General features: G+C 46.1%; 1 protein-coding gene across 1 annotated transcript in view; it reads right to left on the bottom strand.

The window, feature by feature from the left end:
• Positions 1–16223, bottom strand: part of Znf236 (zinc finger protein 236) — a 95339-nt gene extending 79116 nt beyond the window's left edge. The window contains exons 1-3 of the mRNA XM_032886257.1: positions 15879–16223; positions 4564–4706; positions 3188–3352 (exon numbers count right to left, since the gene is read on the bottom strand). Coding sequence (XP_032742148.1) covers positions 3188–3352; positions 4564–4706; positions 15879–16173 — 603 coding nt within the window. The 5' untranslated portion in view covers positions 16174–16223. The remainder of the gene's footprint in view (positions 1–3187; positions 3353–4563; positions 4707–15878) is intronic.
• Positions 16224–20194: the final 3971 nt, after the last annotated feature.

The raw sequence follows: 20194 nt of genomic DNA, 5'->3' as shown, positions 1-20194 counted from the left end.
CATCTGTAATGAGATCTGATGCCCTCTTCTGGTGTGTCTGAAGACAGCTGCAGTGTACTCATATATAATAAATAAATCTACAAAAAAATAACATTAAAAACTAGTTCTTTTTCTTCCCTATTTTGAGTAATCTGGTAGAGCAATGATCTCTAGAGATTTGAGAATACTCATTTCAATAAAACAGTATAGAAAAGTTGTTTATGTTCTAAAAGTACATCCTCTATCATGGATATTCTTTTTTTTTTTTTTTTTTTTTTTATCGTGTCAAGCCAGGAGAGGAAGAGAGGAAGAGAGAAGAGAGAGAGAGAGAGAGAGAGAGAGAGAATCATGGATATTCTTCTTTTTTTTTTTTTTTAAGATTTATTTATTCATTTATTATCTATAAGCACACTGTAGCTGTCTTCAGATACACCAGAAGAGGGCATCAGATTCATGGATATTCTTAAACTAAAGTCTTTTATGCTTCTTCATAAGTACATACATTAAATTTGTTTTCATGTCTTCACATCAGTTTGTATACAACAAGTACACATTTCAAGAGTAACTTTTAAAAAGTTATTTTTATTATATGTATATATGTATATATATGTATATATATATGTATATATATGTATATATATATATACACATACACATGCATACATACATATGGATGTTTTGTGTGTGTGTGTGAAAGTGTATGTGTGTCAGTGTGTGAGTCTGTCAGTGTGTGAGTGTATGTGTGTGTGAGTGTGTGTATGTGTGTGTGTGTGTGTGTGTGTGTGTGTGTGTGTGTATGTGTGTGTGTATGTGTGTGTGTGTGTGTGTGTGTGTATGTGTGTGTGAGTGGGTGTGTGTAGTGTGTGTGTATATGTGTGTGGGAGTGTGTGTGTGTGTGTGTGTGAGTGTGTGAGTGTCTGAGTGTGTGAGTGTGTGAGTGTGTATGTGTGTGTGAGTGTTTTCTCTGCATGTATATAAGTGGACCACAAGCATACAGCATTCAAAAACGGGCAGAAGAGGACACCAGGTCTTCTGGAACTGGAGCTACAAGCAATTGTGAGCTACCATGTGGCTCACAACTAGGATCAAACCCGAGTCCTCCCTAAGAGCAGCTTGTCCTCCTAACCTCTGAGCCACGTCTCTAGCCCAGGAGTAACTTTGTACAGCTGCACACCCTCAGCACTTGGAGCACCAGTCCCAAGGCTTTGGTGACCAGAACCACAGAACCAGGAGCCCGGCAAACGGAGTCACTGTAAGCAACTGCGAGCCGTGCCCCGGGAACCCACCTAGAAAGGAATCTGAATGAAGTCTGCAGAAAAATAAATATAATCAAAGCAAGTTTTGGAAAATACTGGGTAAGAATCCAAAGCCTTTAAAAATGATTAAGACTACCTACCTATCCCTCTTTCTAGTCACAAAGGGAAGCATAATGAATTCTAAATTGTATCTGAAGACTATCAGAAGAGAAAACAACCGTGCTGTGCTGTGTCCTGCATAAACGCTGGGGTGAGATGGAGTTAAGTGGGCTAGGTACATAGCCTGGCTGGCTCAAGTGCTGCCCCTGACATGACTGAGGCCCTGGGTTTGAACCCACTGTGCGTAGACAGGGCATAGTAGGGCACACCTACCATTTCAGCACTGCTCTACTGGACGCTAGGAGAAGAGATCAAGGTTTTCCTTACTACACAGGGCTTTCCAAGTCAGCCTGGATATATCAGACCCCATCTCAAAACAAACAAAAGTAGAGGCTCTGTGCTCATGGGAAAGCCGTGGCTGCTCTTTACAGTCACCTTGAACTGGGCTTTGCCAAAACAGAGTGCAAGCCAAACATGGAGCATCACCCAATGATCTCAGCCTTCACAGCACTAGCACATTGCACTTCCCTGCAGCCTAGACCAGAGTTCATCAGTAAACCCTCCTGTCACAGTCCCCGGTGCTCCCCCTGATCGTCCATGGCACTTGCTTCACAGTCCCTAGCCTCAAAGACCACAGCCTTGCCTGCTCCTGGGCAGTCCATGAGCCCACACACCCACAACGCCCTTAGGCACTGACTCCCGACAGTGCTGGACAATCTGTGTGCTTGCCCCACTTGGACTCTGCTCCAATTTCCCACACGGAGCTCCCACATTGCCTAGGGCATCTGACAAGGGTTAAATCCACTGAATGTTTAAGAAATCATTATTAATGTCAAGACCTAGTGATGCAGGCCTGTAATCGAGGGAAGACGAACATAAATGAGCGCCTGGACTAGAGAGTAAATTCAGTCTGGAAAACTAATGAATGCCTTGTCTCAAAAATCAAAAGAAAAACCCTGACTGTGGACACAGCTGTGTGGAAGTGTGTTTCCTTAGCACATTGAGACCCTAGGCTCAATACTCACTACTGATCAGCTGAGGGCTAATATTACCAGGAGGTCTTTATTGTAAGCATTCTCTCATGTTCCCTTTTCCTTCAAAGGGGCTAAGCTTTTGGGTCCAACTGGATGACACTTGGGTTAACTGACCGCCTCTCGAAGAGAGCTGCCTCTCCACTGCCCACTGATGAGAGTATCATTACAGCAAGGCATTCACAAATGCTTTAAAGAAGCCATGCTCCAACTGCACCGAGGGAGCGCTTTAATCTCTGCTGGCCACATCTTCTAGTCTGGAGGACTTGCCCCACTCACAGTCATTCCAGACCAACTGCGCCAGCCAGCGTGGGAGGAGCACTCCAGCCAAGGTGAGCCTTGGAAATTCTAGATGATCCTGGTCACCCTGCAGCTATTCTCAAACAGGTCAGTGTGGGGAGCATTTCCCCCAGTAACACGGCAGAATGTGATTGGTTTAAGGCGTGGCCTCTGATTGGTCCTCATGTGAAGCTTTGTGATTGGTGGGCCTGGAAGCTGTGCTTCGATTGGTGCAAATTACAATCGTACATTTGCATGCCACAACCTCCTCCTGGCTTTTCAGGTTACTTTTCCTGTTCACCCAGGAACTACTCTGCTATGCTGCCCCTCTGCTCTGGAACATTACATCAGATACTCTCCTCAATGCTCTTCCTTGCTTACTGTGATCTTTATCGTGAGTAGAGTGGGCCAAACTAGTAACAGAAGTAGCTACAGTGGTAACAGGAAAACAAATGAATAGAGAGCTGAGGCTTCAGACGTATAAAGTCATGCTAATGGTAACATGCATTTAACAGTCAGTTAACAAACATGTTAGGCAATTACCTCTTCCTTCTCGTGGAGCATAATATGTGCTTTGAGACTGGCCACTCGTGAGAACCTCTTGTTGCACACAGGACAGACAGGATCCTCTGCATTGTGCGTACATTTATGAAGTGTCAGGTTGAATTCAACATTAAATGTTTGGGGGCACTGGTCACATCGGTGTGGCTATTTGAGATAAAAGAAGGAATTGAATTATAATGTTTCCAAAGGTGCTATTAAAATTAGGACCAGGTGTGGTAGCACACACCTTAACATTAGCACTCAGGAGGCAGCGGCAGCGGCAGGTGGATTTCTTTAAGTCTGAGGCTAGTCTGGTCTACACAGTGAATAGTGAGTTACAAGAAAGCCAGACACCATGTCTCAAAAAAGTATAGATTCCCTTTCTAAAACAGTCTCTTCTGGACCCAAGACAGTAAATGATTATATCCAAAAGCAGATTAAAGCTTCTGATAGACTTCTCAAAAGATTATAAACAACAGCACATATAAAAATACTTCCTCTCCTCTCCTGAGGGTGTGAACATTACCTGGTCTGATCCTGCTGTACTCCACACGTCTAGGACAAGCGCGTGCTGCAGCCATAGCTGCACACTGTCTCTAGTGTGAAGTGCTGCAAACAGACAGATTCCTGACAAACTCACCTGAACAAAGCCACTCCTAGAAAATAAGACATAATTTCCTCTAGATTTCAGCAGCTGCTCCTCTCAGTCCAAAGTTTGCTCTACATGGAAAACATTCCCCTCCTTACGTGTAAAAAATCAAAGCAATGGCTAGTGCTTCTCTGCAGCCTTCAGACTATAAGCCGCACTTTCTACCAGCACCATATATGGCAGCATGTGACAGGAGACCAAGCCATCACTCCCTTTCTCTACATGAGACCAGCTTCCATTCTCTCCATAAAGTAGAACCAGCCAGCCCTTTAAATTGTGCATCTACGCTGTTTTCTCATTCCTTATGTAGAGGAAACTTTGGACTGAGAGAAGCAACTGGAAGGAGCCACTCAGTGGGAGAACATATGGTACCACACACAAACCCTGCATGTAGCCAGCACCCCAGCCATCTCCCAGGACAGCACTAACCACCATCAGACAAAATGTAAGTCCTCAAGAGTGCCATAAAGACAGTGTGAAAGCAAAACGCCCTCTGAGGAAGACATCTCAGAATGACCACCCTGTATCCAGCGGCGTAAGAAACTAAGGAAACAAAGGTCCTACTTCTCTGACCACTCATAAATAATTCCAATACAGACATGCACTAGAGTACTCTCTCAGAATGCAAAGACACAGACTAGGAGCTGAGCTACATTTTCTTCCCTGTGAAGCACACAACCTCTGACTCTGTCTGGAGCCTCATCGGAGTCCTTTAGGAAATACGCACCTTGTCATTTTGCTCATGCTCCCTCATGTGACGCTGAAACTGGGACTCTTTTGGAAAGGACAGCAGACAGATTTCACATTTGTGGAAGTTTGGAATCGGACAGTCATCATCAATGTCATCATCATTCAACGCCAAAATTCCATCTATAAAATTTCATATGTACAAATACCAGACATTAGTTCCATTACATAAATAAAATTAAATCATCTAGCTATGTATTTTTTTTATTTTACACTTAGAGATGTTCTGCTTGTACGTGTGTCTTAGGCAGCATGTGCAAGCTGTGCCTGCAGAGGCCATCCAGACCCTGGTACCCTGGAAGTCAAGTCACAAGTGGCTGTAAGGAGACATGCGGGTGCTCAAGACTAAACCCAGGTCCTCAGGAAGAACGGTGAGTGCTCACCCAGGGCCAGCCTCTGATTTATGAGACACTTTTAGATAAAATTAGTAAAATACTGACTCTGAAAAACAATAGAGTTTTAAATCATAAATGAGAAATGTTGGGATGCCTAAGATATGGGACAAGAAAATTCAAAATATTTGTTAGGATTTCCAGAAACCTGAAACTATTATCTTAAAGCATCACACACATATACATACATACACATAAGTATGTACACACACACACACACACACACACATAAGTACGTACACACACACATACACTTATATAAACACACACGTGTATATACACACATAGATACACACACATTCACACATGTACACACATACACACACATATACACAGCACACATACACACACACGCACATATACATACACACACGTATACACACACACACACACACACACACACACACACACGTAGGTTCTTTTTGAACTTCATCAGCTTACTCAACACTGTTTCCTTTACTGTAACCCAGAGTGAGACATCTAACTCACATTTAGAGTATAATAGCTTCTTAAGCAACTCAGTTAGCTCAACTCTACAAAAATGTTAATTCATTTATCTCTAAAAACAGCTACAAAAAAAGATTAAGTCAAAAAAAAAAAAAAAAAAAAAAAACCTTGTTCTCTCAGACAGTGAGAGACTCCAATCCCTTGCTTAGCCAATTCTATTTGTACAAAGGGATTTTCCACATAGGAACAATACTTCAAACTTATTTCAAATATCAAAAAATATGACAAGATAGTACAGGTACTCATAAATTTGCCAAGAATATCAAAGATGTTCTAAATAGCTACAGTGTTTAAAGTACACACACTGCAAGTCTTGTGATTAGGGTATAAGTAAGTAATTCACCAGAGCCATACAAGGACAAATCACATGCCATTTTGATTCAAATCTGGGGGTGTGGGAAGGAGTTCAGTTGGTAGTGCGCTTGGTTAGCATGCTTAAGGTCCTGGGTTCAATCCCAAGAACTATATAAACCAGGCACAGTGCAAGTTCACAGTATAACTACAACTACTGTAATCCTGCCTCATGGGAGATGGATTCTGGGAGATCAGATTTTCAGATGTGCCCACTGATGCAGTCATGGCATGAGGTCATACGTAACCAAAACTGAGGCCTGGTCTGTAATCCAAAGGTCAAAGGCCCTCGTGGGGAAGCTAGGACTCATGTTTTGCTAACCGAACACGTCAAACTGTTTTCTAAATATTTGTATGTCTATACAAAGACATGAAAATACTACTCACCCATAGCCAGACGGGTCCTTTGCTGCTGTGGGCAGCAGCTTACAATGAGACTCTTACTGGTCAAAGGCTGAGACTAAACTACTCTTGGGTATTTGACCCGAAGCGGGACATCTGTATCAACAATGCCCCCCATATCCCTGTCCAAGGCCCAGGGAAGATGAGGAGAGAATGTGAGGGCCAGAGGATGGGGAGGCGCACTGTGGCACAAGTCTCCTGCTCACTCACACCCACTGCATCTGAGAGCTCACTCAGTACCAACAGTACCTGCAGACCCTCAGCAGGCTGAAGAAAAGATCAGCTGCCTTCCCGGGGGGTGACGTCCCGGGGTGGACCGCCTGCACTCAATGGGTTACACTAAGAACACGGAGAGGACATGAAGGTAGAAAGGGATATTAGGGACCAGCCCGAAGGGGACGGGGATTGAGGAGTTAGGAGTGGAAGTGATCACAATACATTGTATATCTGTATGCCATTATCAGAAAATAAGAGATTGTGTTGGGCCTGGAGAAATGGCTCCATGGTTAAGAGCACTGACTACTTTCCAGAGATCCTGAGTTCAATTCCCAGCAACCACATGGTGGCTCACGACCATCTGTAATGAGATCGGATGTCTTCTTCCACTCACATTTCAGTCAAGATTATCTTCAACTACAATCTGAAATTACTCTATGATACAGGAGGCCTTGTCTCAAAAACAAAATTAAATCTGACCCAAACCATCTGAATTTAGAACCCTAGGAGTAGAAATGGGGCTAAGTTTAAGTTCTGAGGGTTCAAGATGGCCCTGCTTCTCTAAAGATCTGGTAACCATGAACACTAGACATTTATAGTCCTTCTTTCACATTCCTACTGGAGACCAGAGCCAGAGACAGCATCACAGAGGTGACCAAGGAGAGGTGGTAGGGGGAGGTGGGGCACACAAAACAAATGACAACAAAAACATTTCCCTGTAGATCCGTGAGAAGAAATATATTTAAGTTTGAGAAAAACTAATTAAACACTGCAACTTTATACATTCTTTAATAGCTAAGGGAAATGTGTATAATTTTATTCTATTTATCCTTAGGTTTATCCTCACAGAACCATATTTCCTAATTTACTGCACTAAACTAATATTAAAAATGGTTTAAGACTCCTACCACACACAGCCAGAGAGGCAAACAGACTCTAGAAGAGGTGAGTGATCTCAACAAAGATGGAGTGGCTGGAGCCTGGAGTGGGTGGGACCACCTGCTGACACTGCATTCTTCAGGTTTAGCATCTTTCTTTACCAGCAAACGGTGACTATACTCATCAGCCTCACTGAGTGTGTCCAGACCTGCACACAATGGTAACTGTACTCATCAGCCTCACTGAGTGTGTCCAGACCTGCACACGATGGTAACTGTACTCATCAGCCTCACTGAGTGTGTCCAGACCTGCACACGATGGTAACTGTACTCATCAGCCTCACTGAGTGTGTCCAGACCTGCACACAATGGTAACTGTACTCATCAGCCTCACTGAGTGTGTCCAGACCTGCACACGATGGTAACTGTACTCATCAGCCTCACTGAGTGTGTCCAGACCTGCACACGATGGTAACTGTACTCATCAGCCTCACTGAGTGTGTCCAGACCTGCACACAATGGTAACTGTACTCATCAGCCTCACTGAGTGTGTCCAGACCTGCACACAATGGTAACTGTACTCATCAGCCTCACTGAGTGTGTCCAGACCTGCACACAATGGTAACTGTACTCATCAGCCTCACTGAGTGTGTCCAGACCTGCACACGATGGTAACTGTACTCATCAGCCTCACTGAGTGTGTCCAGACCTGCACACGATGGTAACTGTACTCATCAGCCTCACTGAGTGTGTCCAGACCTGCACACGATGGTAACTGTACTCATCAGCCTCACTGAGTGTGTCCAGACCTGCACACAATGGTAACTGTACTCATCAGCCTCACTGAGTGTGTCCAGACCTACACACAATGGTAACTGTACTCATCAGCCTCACTGAGTGTGTCCAGACCTGCACACAATGGTAACTGTACTCATCAGCCTCACTGAGTGTGTCCAGACCTGCACACGATGGTAACTGTACTCATCAGCCTCACTGAGTGTGTCCAGACCTGCACACAATGGTAACTGTACTCATCAGCCTCACTGAGTGTGTCCAGACCTGCACACGATGGTAACTGTACTCATCAGCCTCACTGAGTGTGTCCAGACCTGCACACGATGGTAACTGTACTCATCAGCCTCACTGAGTGTGTCCAGACCTGCACACGATGGTAACTGTACTCATCAGCCTCACTGAGTGTGTCCAGACCTGCACACGATGGTAACTGTACTCATCAGCCTCACTGTAGTGTGCCCAGACCTGCACACAATGGTAACTGTACTCATCAGCCTCACTGAGTGTGTCCAGACCTGCAGACAGCGAGCACAGATCACGGTCAAGTCTTCTTCGGTCTGCAGACCCCATCCCCCTGCCTCTTCCCCTCCTTAGTTTCTAGATCCCAGCGTTACACTTTCAGGTCTACCTTAGGAAAAAAGATTGATTGAGACAGAATCACAGTCTCCACCTGTGCTGTATAACTAAGGAAACTAAGATCCTAGAGAAACTGTACCATTTACCAAAAATTTCCCAACCTGTCAACAGCATGAACAGTTAATTTTCTATGACTCCAAGGCTTCCCCTAACTCAGCACTTCTCCTTTTAAGATGTCAGCTCAGACGAGACCACAGTCCCTACTTTCTGCCCAAATAAAGAGAGCAGATTAAACAGGATTTCCTCAGCACCACCTTCTGCCAATGTGTAAGACTAAGACGGCTATGCTCTTTTAACCTTAAATATAATTAACTCAGAGATGTCTGAAGCGTAAGTAGTTTCTGTGAACAACTATGTTCTAAATCATGAATACAACCGATAGGAAACTAATCCGGAACATAATGAGCATGAGTAAAGTTTAAACGCCGAGAAGCCTGAGCCTATTAATATCAATTCCCTCATAGTCTCACAGCAAACACCGTCCAGGAACGGGTTTGGCCCTGGGGTTCTCTCAGTGCCACGTGGGCAGTGTTTGTGTGTGCAGCCTTTATCGTGCCCATGAAGACAGTGTAGGACCTTCTTTGCCATCTGCAATTTCTTTGTTAAGACAGGGAGATCTTTTTTTCTACCTGCAAATTTTGACTGCTAAGGTACATGCATTTGGGTAATCTATAGACATTACCTGAGTAGAACAAAACTACAAGGTAAATTAAAATAAAATATAAAATGCCTACAGACTCCTGAATAGCTACAGCAGAGTTCTAGACTTGTAATCTAAATATAACAGGGCATTTCAACAAAGTTTCAATAGCATACTGCAAAATTTGGTGCTTTTTTTAACAATACTAAAAAAAAAGAAAAGAAAAAGGAAGCAGCAGCAGCAACAGGAGGAGGAGGAGAAGGAACAGCAGCAGCAGCAGCAGCAGCAGCAGCAGCAGCAGCAACCACCACCCAGTGACAATGACGACAACCCTGACTCTCTAAATACTTCTGGGTCTGACATGTACCCCACCTCATTTGGAGACAACATGACACATGTAAAAACAAATAGCTACAATCCTATTGGCTACACACTTAATGTCTGCTAGTATACAATGTAAGCGCTTCACCAAAACAGGGTGGAACTGGCATGAAGGGAGACAGAGACTAGTGGGACAGAACTGACAGTGTGGAAATAAACCTTCACATCCTACCAAGAATGCCAGTCTCCAATAAAAGGTTCCAGGGCAGGAAGGCGGCTGGCTAGATGTAAAATAATGAATTCAGATCTGTACCTCATACCACAGTCCAAAGATCTCATGTAAGTACTAAGAATTTCAAACTCTTAAGAGAGAAACCGTAGAGTGGTTTCTGCCTGTAATCCCAACATTCAAGAGTCTATCAAGAGTCTAAGGCAGGAGCAGCAGGAGGCAAGGAGAGCTTGAGCAAAGGTGGCAAAATGAGCTGAGTGGAAATGGGTGTCTCCCAGCCCCATCACTCAGGACAGGCAGAGGCAGGCAGGTCTCTCTGTGCTCCAGGCTGCTACGGTCCTATCTCAGAGAGAAATAAAGTTCCTTAAGTCCCTAAGGGAAGACCTTCCTAACTGTATTTCTAATGTGGTTTTGCTTTGTTTTCTTTTGTTGTTTGGGTTTTGCTTTTCTGTAATTTGGGTTTGGTTGGTTTTGAAAGAGGATCTCACTGTGTGGCTCCAGCTGGCCTGGTACTTACAAATGTAGCCCCAGGCTGGTCTCCAATGCATAGAAATCTACCTGCTTCCCTCCTGAGAGCTGAGATTAGAGACATGGACCACTACATAGGCCCTCATAAAGGTCTGAGCTAAGAGATTGGAGAAAAAAACGAGGAGATTGGACTTCTTATATGTCAAAGAACACTATCACTAAAATTTTAATTTTCTTGCTACTAGCTACAGATGGGAAAAAACATTCAATCAATAAGAACTCATATAACTCAACATTCAAAAGGCAAACCCATCAAACTTGAAATGAGGAACAAATTTAATAAACATTTTCCAAAGACATAAACTATCAACAAATGCAGACTCAGATAGTACTGTGGCTTAGATGTCAAGCATCCCCCAGACACTTGTGCTCTGAAGGCTTGGTCCCCAGCTAGTTGGAGGTTCTGGAAACTTTGGGAAGTAGGTCACTGAGGACACATCCCTGGGGGTCACTTGATGTCCAAGGTCCCTCTCTGTTCCTTTCCCTTCTTCCTATCTGCACTGAATCGAGCCCTGCACATAATTTTCAGCCTTACTAAGGCAAGCCAGAACCAACAGACCAGAACCTCCGAACCCACGCACCAATGAAGTCCTTCTTCCTTAAGGGAGTTCTGTCGGGAGCAAATGCCTACACAGATGCTCAACACCATTAATCATTAGTGAAAGATGAATCAAAACCATTATAAGACTACTCAGTAGAATGGCCAGACTTAAATAGTAAGAAGAAAGTAACTCTTTCCTGAGCTTGAGTATCTGTGATAATAGCATACATAGACTGTTTAGCAAAAATGGGGCAAAGAACATGAAACAAGCCTCAGTAAGCCCAAGTGATTAAAGAACATGATCTAACCTGTCTTCTGACAACTGAGCTACAAGTTAGGGGGCAAACCCAGCAATTCTAAAAGCTCAAGTGTAGCCAGGCAGCAGTGGTACACGCCTTTGACTCCAGAGTGCTGGAAGCAGAAGCAGGCAAATCTCTGAGGTGAGCCTGAGATACAAAGCTAGTCCTAGACAGACAGACAGACACACACACACACACACACACACCCTGTCTCTATTAAAACATAAATAAAGATTAAGGAGGAGGAGGAAGAGAAGGGAAAGAAACTAAAGCCCCCAATGTTTGGAGTAAACTACACCGGAGATTACTAGGAAATATCCTGAACTTCCTAAAAACATATATATATATATATATATATATATATATATATATATATATATAATATATATATATATAAAGATAGGTAGGGAAATTGGTAGAAACTCCAGTCTTCAAGTACACAGCCTTCCTGGGTACAGCTCTGGGTATTATATCAACGCTGGCTTACACATCTACAAGTGAGGCAAACCTTTTCTCCTTCCTCTTCTCCCTCCATCCCTCCTTCCCTCTCTCAAGACAGGAGTCTCACTATGCAGCTCTGACCGGCCTTGAACTTGCTCTGGAGACCTTATGCTGTCCTAGAACCTAGAGATTGTCTGTCTCTGCCTAAAGGCATGTTCCATCACACCTAGGAAGTCTGAGTTCTTTATCTATATACCCTAATCTTATTTCATGAATATTTAGGGTGGGTCAACATTTTTCTTCTCCTCTTCTTCCTCTTCTTTGGGCCTTGTGCTTTTTGAAATAAGGTCTCAAGTAGCCCAGACTGACCTCGAACTCTTGTACCTTGTATATGGTCTTGTACCTAGATCTTACTGTCTCTAGCATCCAAGTGCTGAGATTAGAGGACCATACCCTGCTGCCAGTCCCTTTTAGACTTCAGTTTTCCCAATGTTTTCTCTAGGAAACTCAGGCTGCCAACCTATCTTTACATGTGTTCACTGTCCTGAGGAGTGACATCACAGGCCACATCTCAGATGTAGCTTTGTGTCCCTAGTACCCAGCACAATGCCTACCTATCATAATGGCTGTTCCCAACTAGTTTGCAACAAACCTGCTCACCCACATTTATAGTCCACTTTTCTCAAGCAGAACACAAAACGTACGTTCTAGGTTCCAGTGAGGATAGAAATCTGCATGCTCCCAAGGGCACTGGGTGGATTCACCTTCCAAATCACTTCATCTCTGCAACTTCAGTTCCCTCAACTACAAAACCCCTCAGAGTGGTCTTTTAAGTTCATAGTAGGCTGGGAATGACAGTGCATGCTGAGGCAGGAGAATGTGGAGTTCTAGGTCAGTCAGTTAAGGTTACACAGCAAGACGTTATTTAAAAATAATAATCCTAATGTAGTGACTAAACCTGGGGTAAATCATCACCCTATAAGATGGAGGTGACTGACTTTAAATGTCAATGAGGACGTCGAGGACCTGCAACATATACAGACAGCTACTTTACTAATAGCTAAGCGAAGTTTTAAATTGAACATGGTGGTTCACACCTAACCCCAACACTTGGGAGGCAAAGTCAAGAGAATTGACATGGATTTGAAACCATGTAAACTAGTGAGACCTAGATCATCACAGCCTAGTGTCAGACCCTCTCTCAACATTAATTAACTAATTAATCAAAATAAAAACAGGTGAGTGGAGATAGCTCAGTGGTTAGGGGTGCTTGTTGTTTTTGTAGAGGACCTGGATGTGGTTCCCAGCATCCACACTGTGGCTCACAACCATCCTTAACTCCAGCACCAAGTAATTCCACACCCTCTTTAGAGCAGTCTTGCATGTGATGCACACACATTCATGCAGGCAAAGCACTCACAAACATAAATCTAATTTCTTTTGAATCCGTTTGTTGCACATTAACATGATACATCTTTATAAAAACATATTTTAACCAAATTACTTACAAATCTTTTTTTTTTTTCCTTTTTTGAGACAGAGTCTCACTGTGTGTCTGGGACTGATCTGTAATTCAGAAACCCACCACTCTCTCCCACCCAACTGCTAGGATTAAAGGTATGTACCACCATAGTCACAAAGCTCTTAAGGTCTGACTTAACAGCTGGGTTCTCATACCTGCCTCTGAATCTTCCCTGGTGTCAAGCGTTTGGTGGGATGTGGTGACCCACCAGTCACACAGATCTAGTACGCCACCATAACAGTACATGCTAAGTTGGCTGCAGTTATACCCACAACGGCTTTCACACAAGTGTTAGCCAAGTGAAAAAGCCAAGTACTCCTGACACTATAAAATATTTATCATCCATACTTCTGAAAATGCCTCAAGGAGCCCTCAGGGTCCCAAACACCACAACCTGAGAACCACTGCGGTGAACTACCTTCAAACAGGTCAGGGAGAGAAAGCTCTGAAGAAACTACAACACTTGAGGTACAGAGTAAAGGAAGATGATCTCTACAAAGGGAAAGGCCAAAGACAAAAAGCAAAGACAAAAACAAAAGGCCAAAATTGGCACCATCTTCATCAGCAAAGCCACAATGAAGAAAGTGGGAGACTAAGGTCTGAGGGTGTTTTACATCCTCTGAAATTTCCTCAGGATGTGGCCCTAGAGCATAGTTAGAGAAGTCATCCCAGGGAGAAGCGATGGGCTGAGAGAGCTCCACCTTTTCAGCTGTGGGCACTCTGGAAAGGTGTGAGGGACTGCAAACCCGGATCTGAGAGGCCACAGATTTGCTATCGAGCAGGAGACCGCAGTAGCTAATACGCCAACAGTACACGCAATTTAAAAAAGAAAGAATACAATTAAAAGTTCTTAAAGATTGTTATGACGTGTCTTGGAAAACAAAGGAAACAGAATTATTCCTAGATTTGGTATTTTGTGGACTGGGATATCATCTGTAAAATACAGAGTTGGGATAGGAATGGATTCTCAGCCTGCTCAATAGAAATTTTACTCTCTAAGAAATTCTTTCTCTCTAAGCCTTCTTCCATACTGAACCCTACCCTATTACTGGCATAAAACATCTCAACAAAAGCAAACATCATAAACACACACACACACACACATCACACACACCACGAAAACACGGTCAAGGCCAAAGCAATGAGGAACCAGTCATCCACGACTATTCTGAGCAGTCATTCTCAATCACAGCTCTTCATACCTGCTCCCATTACCACATGGCCACCCTTGCTCCAAGCAAACCGTGAAACAACAGTAAGTGTAAGATTTGTGAAATCACTTGCTGTAGTTCGAATGTTCATATCGCTCTAATCGACACGCCTGTGGACTTTGTGAAGAGCAGTACTTTAGTAACTTCTGGTTTGGGTGTCCTGCTCCGAAGCTTGCACTGATGCCAGTTCCTCATCCCTCCCTCCCAAAGGACCAACTTAACATAGTCCTTTGTAAGTCCAGGCCGGATCTGACCCTGGGCGCCTGCACCTGGACTCCTTGATCGCAGCTCTTGAACATCAGTGCACCCATCCCCAAGGACAGGGACTCAAACCCTGAGTAACTAAGCAGCAACCTGCTATGTAAACATAATAGAAGTTGGGCGATTCACCTTCCATTGCGTCCCAGACGGGCACCGCCTTCCCAACGCCCAGACAGGGTCCTTTCCCAGCCAGCTTGCCTGCACAAACCGCCCAGGGTTGCTTCAGGACCACAAACGCGGGGACTCCGGGGCAAGTATTACCCCAAGACTGGGACTAAACCCTGGCACGTACAGCTGAGCTCCGTGCCTCTCAACCCGATGACCCCCATCCCATCTCAAAAGAACGCTGTGGCAATGGATGCATGTTTCCTCCTCCTAACGCTGGAGGAGGGGCCCCCACTAAGCGCCAGGCTGAGGGGAGGCGACGGTGTGGGTGACATTTTCCCCATCTCATTGCCTGCTGTAAAACTGTGCACTTCTCTTTCCGGGAGAAACAGACCCGAGTTAGCTCAAACGAATTCAGCCCGCTAGCATAAATAAAAGGGAGAAATGCCTCCCGAGGCCTACTGTGCGCAGGAGAGCCTACTGTGCGCACTCCCCGCGGCCCCCTGAGGCCTCGGTCCCTGCTGGATCGGGGTCCCCCCGCGGTAGGAACCCGGGATACACCGGAAGAGCGGGCACTCCCTGGGGCCTGTGCCTAGGACGGCCGAGGCGGGCAGGGGGCAGGCGGAAGGAACAGAGAGACATGGAGGGAGGGGACTCAAGGGGACGACGACGCAAAGCGGGCGACATGGAGGGCGGGGGACTAGAGGAGGCTGAAGGATCAGGACTCGGGAGGGCGGCGAGGAGATTCGAGGCACTGGGACTCTGGAAGCCTGGAGCGAGGGGCTCAGGAAGGAGCAGACAGGAACTCTGCAGGAGGAGGAGGAGGAAGCCGCCGCCCGCGCCGCCGCCCCCGCGCCGCCACGGCCCGGAAAGTAGGCCCAGCGCGGAGGGGCCCGGCCGCGGCGCCCGTATCCGTCCGCCCTCGCTGCGCCCGCCCGGCCAGTCGCCGCCGCCCGCCCTCCGCGCCGCTCGGCGCACCCCTGCGCCCATCCGGGGACAGGCGGCCGCCGCGGGCCTTACCGGACTCGCCGCGCGCCCGCGCCGTCCCGGGCTTGGGGGCGGCCCCGCGGCATCGTCGCGGCGGCCCACCCTCACTCGCGCTCTCCCTCGGCGGGCGCGCACGCGCGGCACCGGCGGGCGGGCGGGCGGGCTGCGGCGGCGGCCGGACCCAGCCGCCGGGCTCACAGGGCGACGGCGCCCGGACGCGCGGGCAGCAGCGCTCGGACCGCGCCGGCCTCGGCGGGTTCCATGGCCCGCGGGCCGCGGCGGGGGCGTTGGGAGCGGGCAGTTGGGGCGGGGGCGCCGTTATGCGCATGCGCGGCCCGACAGGCGGCGGCGTCACCTAGCTCGGCGATCCGCTGGCCTGCAGGCCCTGGGCCTGGGCTTGGTTTGCAATGTGTCTCCGCGGCTTCCCGGCGCTCCATCCCGGACCTCGAACGCCGGTCAGGACAACCAACCCTCTCACCCCCAACTCCTCAGGAAATGGAAGGGTCCAGACGTGCTTTGCTTGTCCTGCGTTCGCCTACGTTCACTTGGTTTCGAGCCTACCTCTGTGTAGGGAAAGTGTCCCAGCACAGCCTTCTACTCCGGACTCTTTAAGCATCCGGTCTTTGGAGTGATGAAAGGCCTGGGAAGGATACCTGATGCAGAGAAGCTCCTGGAAACAGGCCGACTTCAATAACTCCCCTTGAAGGCTCCATTTAAGCCTCAAAGTTTACCGTTTCTGGTGCATCGTCTTGTATGACTTGCTGTTGTGCCTTTTGGCTCCAGCTTGTGATTGATTCACAGCAGCACAGCCTGAAGCCATGTTAAGAATCCAGCAGTGTGTGTGACACACCTCTAATCCCAAAGCTTGGGAGGCTGAGACTGCAAGGTCGGAAAGTGTAATGTAAAGTCTACATGGTAAGTTCCAGGCTTAAGTGAGACCTCTTCTCAAAACGTAAAAATAAAATTATCAAAGAGCAGAATGAGTATTTACTCCAATGAGCCAGAAGTAGTGTAGGGTCTCAGAATTTTTTTTTTTTTTTTTTTTTTTTTTTTTTCGGAGCTGGGGACTGAACCTAGGGCCTTGCGCTTGCTAGGCAAGCGCTCTACTACTGAACTAAATCCCCAACCCCGGGTCTCAGAATTCTTAATGAGGAAGTTCAAAGACCCCATGTTTACCAACTATGTGATGAACCTACAAGTTGCAAGCTTAGAACCCACCAGTATGGATGCAACAAGAAAGACACAAAACTGGAACAAATTAAGCCAAAAGGTTTATAAGATCTAAAGAGAAAACAGATTATACATCGAATGTTAGAATAGGAGTTTTAAAAGTCTTGGGATAGGGAGCTGGCACCCTGGCCCCTGAAGCCTAGAGGAGACTGCGTCCACAAGACTGAACTCTCAACACCTCCTCATGTGTGCTGTGGCCCCCAAGCCCTCACACAATAATAATATGTTTTTAAAACAACCAGAGTAGTTTTGAGAACAAGATTGGTTACGATTTAGACAGTAGGAAAAAGGGTTTGATGTGAGTCGTAGGAAATGGTTGCTTTTTAGCAGGCAGGGACAACTAAGGAAAGTTCAGGTAAAAACCAGGGTAAAGAGGGAGGGAAAAAAAGGTTTTATGTGTATATTTGTTACTGAAAGAAAAAAGCAACCTCAAGCAGGAATATAAGCTTAATTGAAAGATACTTTAAGAAAGTCAGTGGGTACAGACATTTGCTACAGAAACCTGGCGACCTGAGTTTGAGTCTCAGAATCCTTGTGAAGGCTGAGAGAGCTCTCTCCACTGTTGCATTTGGGCCTCCTCAGGACCATCTTAGCATATGTGGCCACACGAGCTCAGGCATGCAGGGGGACACAAGCTATTTCTAGTCATAATTGGTTTTGGAAACAGTATTTCACTGTGTATCCAAGCTGGCCTCTAACTCATGTTCCTGCCCCTCAACCTTAGAGTTGCAGGCATGGATTGCAGGGATACGCCATTGCACCTGGCACTCAGGTGACAGAAATCAAAGAGTCACTTCCAGGATCTGCCAGCGGGGACTAACAAATATTAACCTAGCGGATGCCTTTAAGTAAATCTGTAGTCCTTAGTAGAGAACGCCTCTGCTCTTTACGGTAGTCAGTCCTATGAGCTGTCACGTACAGGGGAAGAAACTAGATGAAAGAAGTTAAGAATTTTTGCTAAAGGCCCCCGTGGGCTTTAAGCAGATCCAGGGCTGGAAACCCACAGTTATTCTAATTCTGCCTCTGGTTGTATCCACAGGAAAGTCCATTTCCATATGCATTGAAGCTAAAGGAGAAAACTTTAACAGGAGTGGGGACTAGAGAGGTTACTCAGTGGTCAGAGCAGGCACTGTTCACTGGGGACCCAAGTTGAGTTCCTAGCACTCATTTTGGCTTGCTTACAACCACCTGTAACTTCAGCCACAGGGGACCTAACAACCTCATTTGATCACTGGAGGCAGTGCACTTGTGTACAAACCCACACAGAAACATAATTTAAATTTCTCAAGCATCTGTGAATCTAATAGAATCGCACATGTATAAGAGTACATCTCCCATTTAGCTGTAAGAAGGATTTTAAACAATTTCACAAGAAATGTATTCAAGGTGACAAAATAAATGAATAAATCAGGAAGTGAGAAGGTGGGACATCAAAGACAGTATGTTACCTAACCAGGAAGTCATTCAGTATCTCAGGTGGGTCCAGAGTTGGGCTCCAGGCTGAGAAGATTCGCGTGGTCAGTTACAGGCCTCACTAACCTGGTGTTCAGAAGGCAGAGTCTTTCTAACGGAGCGGAAAGCAACGTTTTTCAAGCCATTACTGCTCTGGCAGTTACCAAAGCTCACATAAGGGGCTGTGGTAAGGTGCATTCTCAGTGGCAGTGCCCCTACGCCGTCTTACAGAATTGTTTGTTCAGAACGCCCATCCTAGAAACAGCCATCTTATGTCAGAAAATTTCAGGGGAAGCTAGGGCCTTAGCAACACAGTGAATGGTTTTCCTGTGATCCTGCCAAAACCAGACAGGATCTGATGTAAAGCAGGGGTTCCAGGGCCTGAGAAGTAGCCCGGGGTCTCAAGAGAGCTGACCAAGAGCTGACCAGGGATCGCCTCCACTCGCTTGTTCCTACCATCAGCAGCATGTGGATTTCCTGTGAGCATTTCCCACCCTTCACTCTCGGGCCTGAAGGCTGGTTCCTCCTGTCAGGGTCTCTCCTGCCACTGATGAGCAAAGTACGGTGCTTCTGGAAAGGGAACCTTTCATTTGCACCATGAGGTTTGTCCGTGTTAGTTGTAGGGCTGTTGCCACTGGCTGCCTCACAGCTAGAGAAAGCACAGCCCAGGTGTGAGGGAAAATGCTATTAGGGGGCTTTATCTTTAGCAACCAGTTTTGGCATGAAACATCAAAAGATTTCTGTCAGGATCCTATATTTCTTCCACAGTTTCAGACTTCTATGTCTTAAAAAAAAAAGCATTCCCAACAGTATCTCCTGTTAGTCCTCCAGACTAAACCAGAGTGAAGCCACTGCACCCTGGCTCTTACAGCTCCTCTGGAAAAATATGTGTGCACTGCTAACTTTCTCATCGCTCACAGCAAGCGCCTTCACTCCAGACATAAGAACTTTGTCCTATGTCTGACAGACAACAGACTGAAGTGTGCAGATTCCCCTGAGTTAGCACACTGAAATTGTCACTGCGTGTCAAGTTCATATGCCTGTCACCCTTCCACCTGTCACCTCTGTCCCCTCCCATGTCCCAGGCAACCACTCATCTGCAAAATTCCGTGTGATTCACTAGTCTAAATGAGAGAGAACGTGCAGTTTGGGGATGCACGGTCAGGTCCCTTGCAGCAGGTGTTTTGAAAACTGTTCATGTATTGAGGTGAGGCCATGCCACTTTGTTACAAATATCTACAAACCTTTTCAGCTTACTCTTCACTGCAGACCCGGCAAACCAAACTCACCCGTCTCCACCCAGCCTCCCCAGTACCACAGTCACCACTTACACCACGGTTAAGCCCAGGGCTCGACCAGCCACAGAGGGTCCATGTTTCTCCTTCTCAGACTCTGACACCCGCAGCATTATACAGTGAGTTAGCAAACCTCGTGCGCTTAGAGGCAGCTCTGCCCAGTCACAATATTGCATACATCGTTACGTTTGGTTTGCAAAACTATTAAGGATTTTAAGCTTGAATGACACTGGCTTTCCCTCCTTTTCCCTGATGTGTCTGTTCCAGTGTCAGGATGACGACAACACACTGGGAAACATTCCCGGCATTTTTCCCTCACAGGGAGTTTCCAGTCATATGCTTGTGCAAGATACTGCTGCTCTATTTTTACGA

This window comes from Rattus rattus, chromosome 15 (genome assembly GCF_011064425.1).
Source record: "Rattus rattus isolate New Zealand chromosome 15, Rrattus_CSIRO_v1, whole genome shotgun sequence".
NCBI lineage: Eukaryota > Metazoa > Chordata > Mammalia > Rodentia > Muridae > Rattus > Rattus rattus.
The sequence above is the reverse complement of the archived record's forward strand: the minus strand, read 5'-3'. Positions and strand labels throughout refer to the sequence as shown.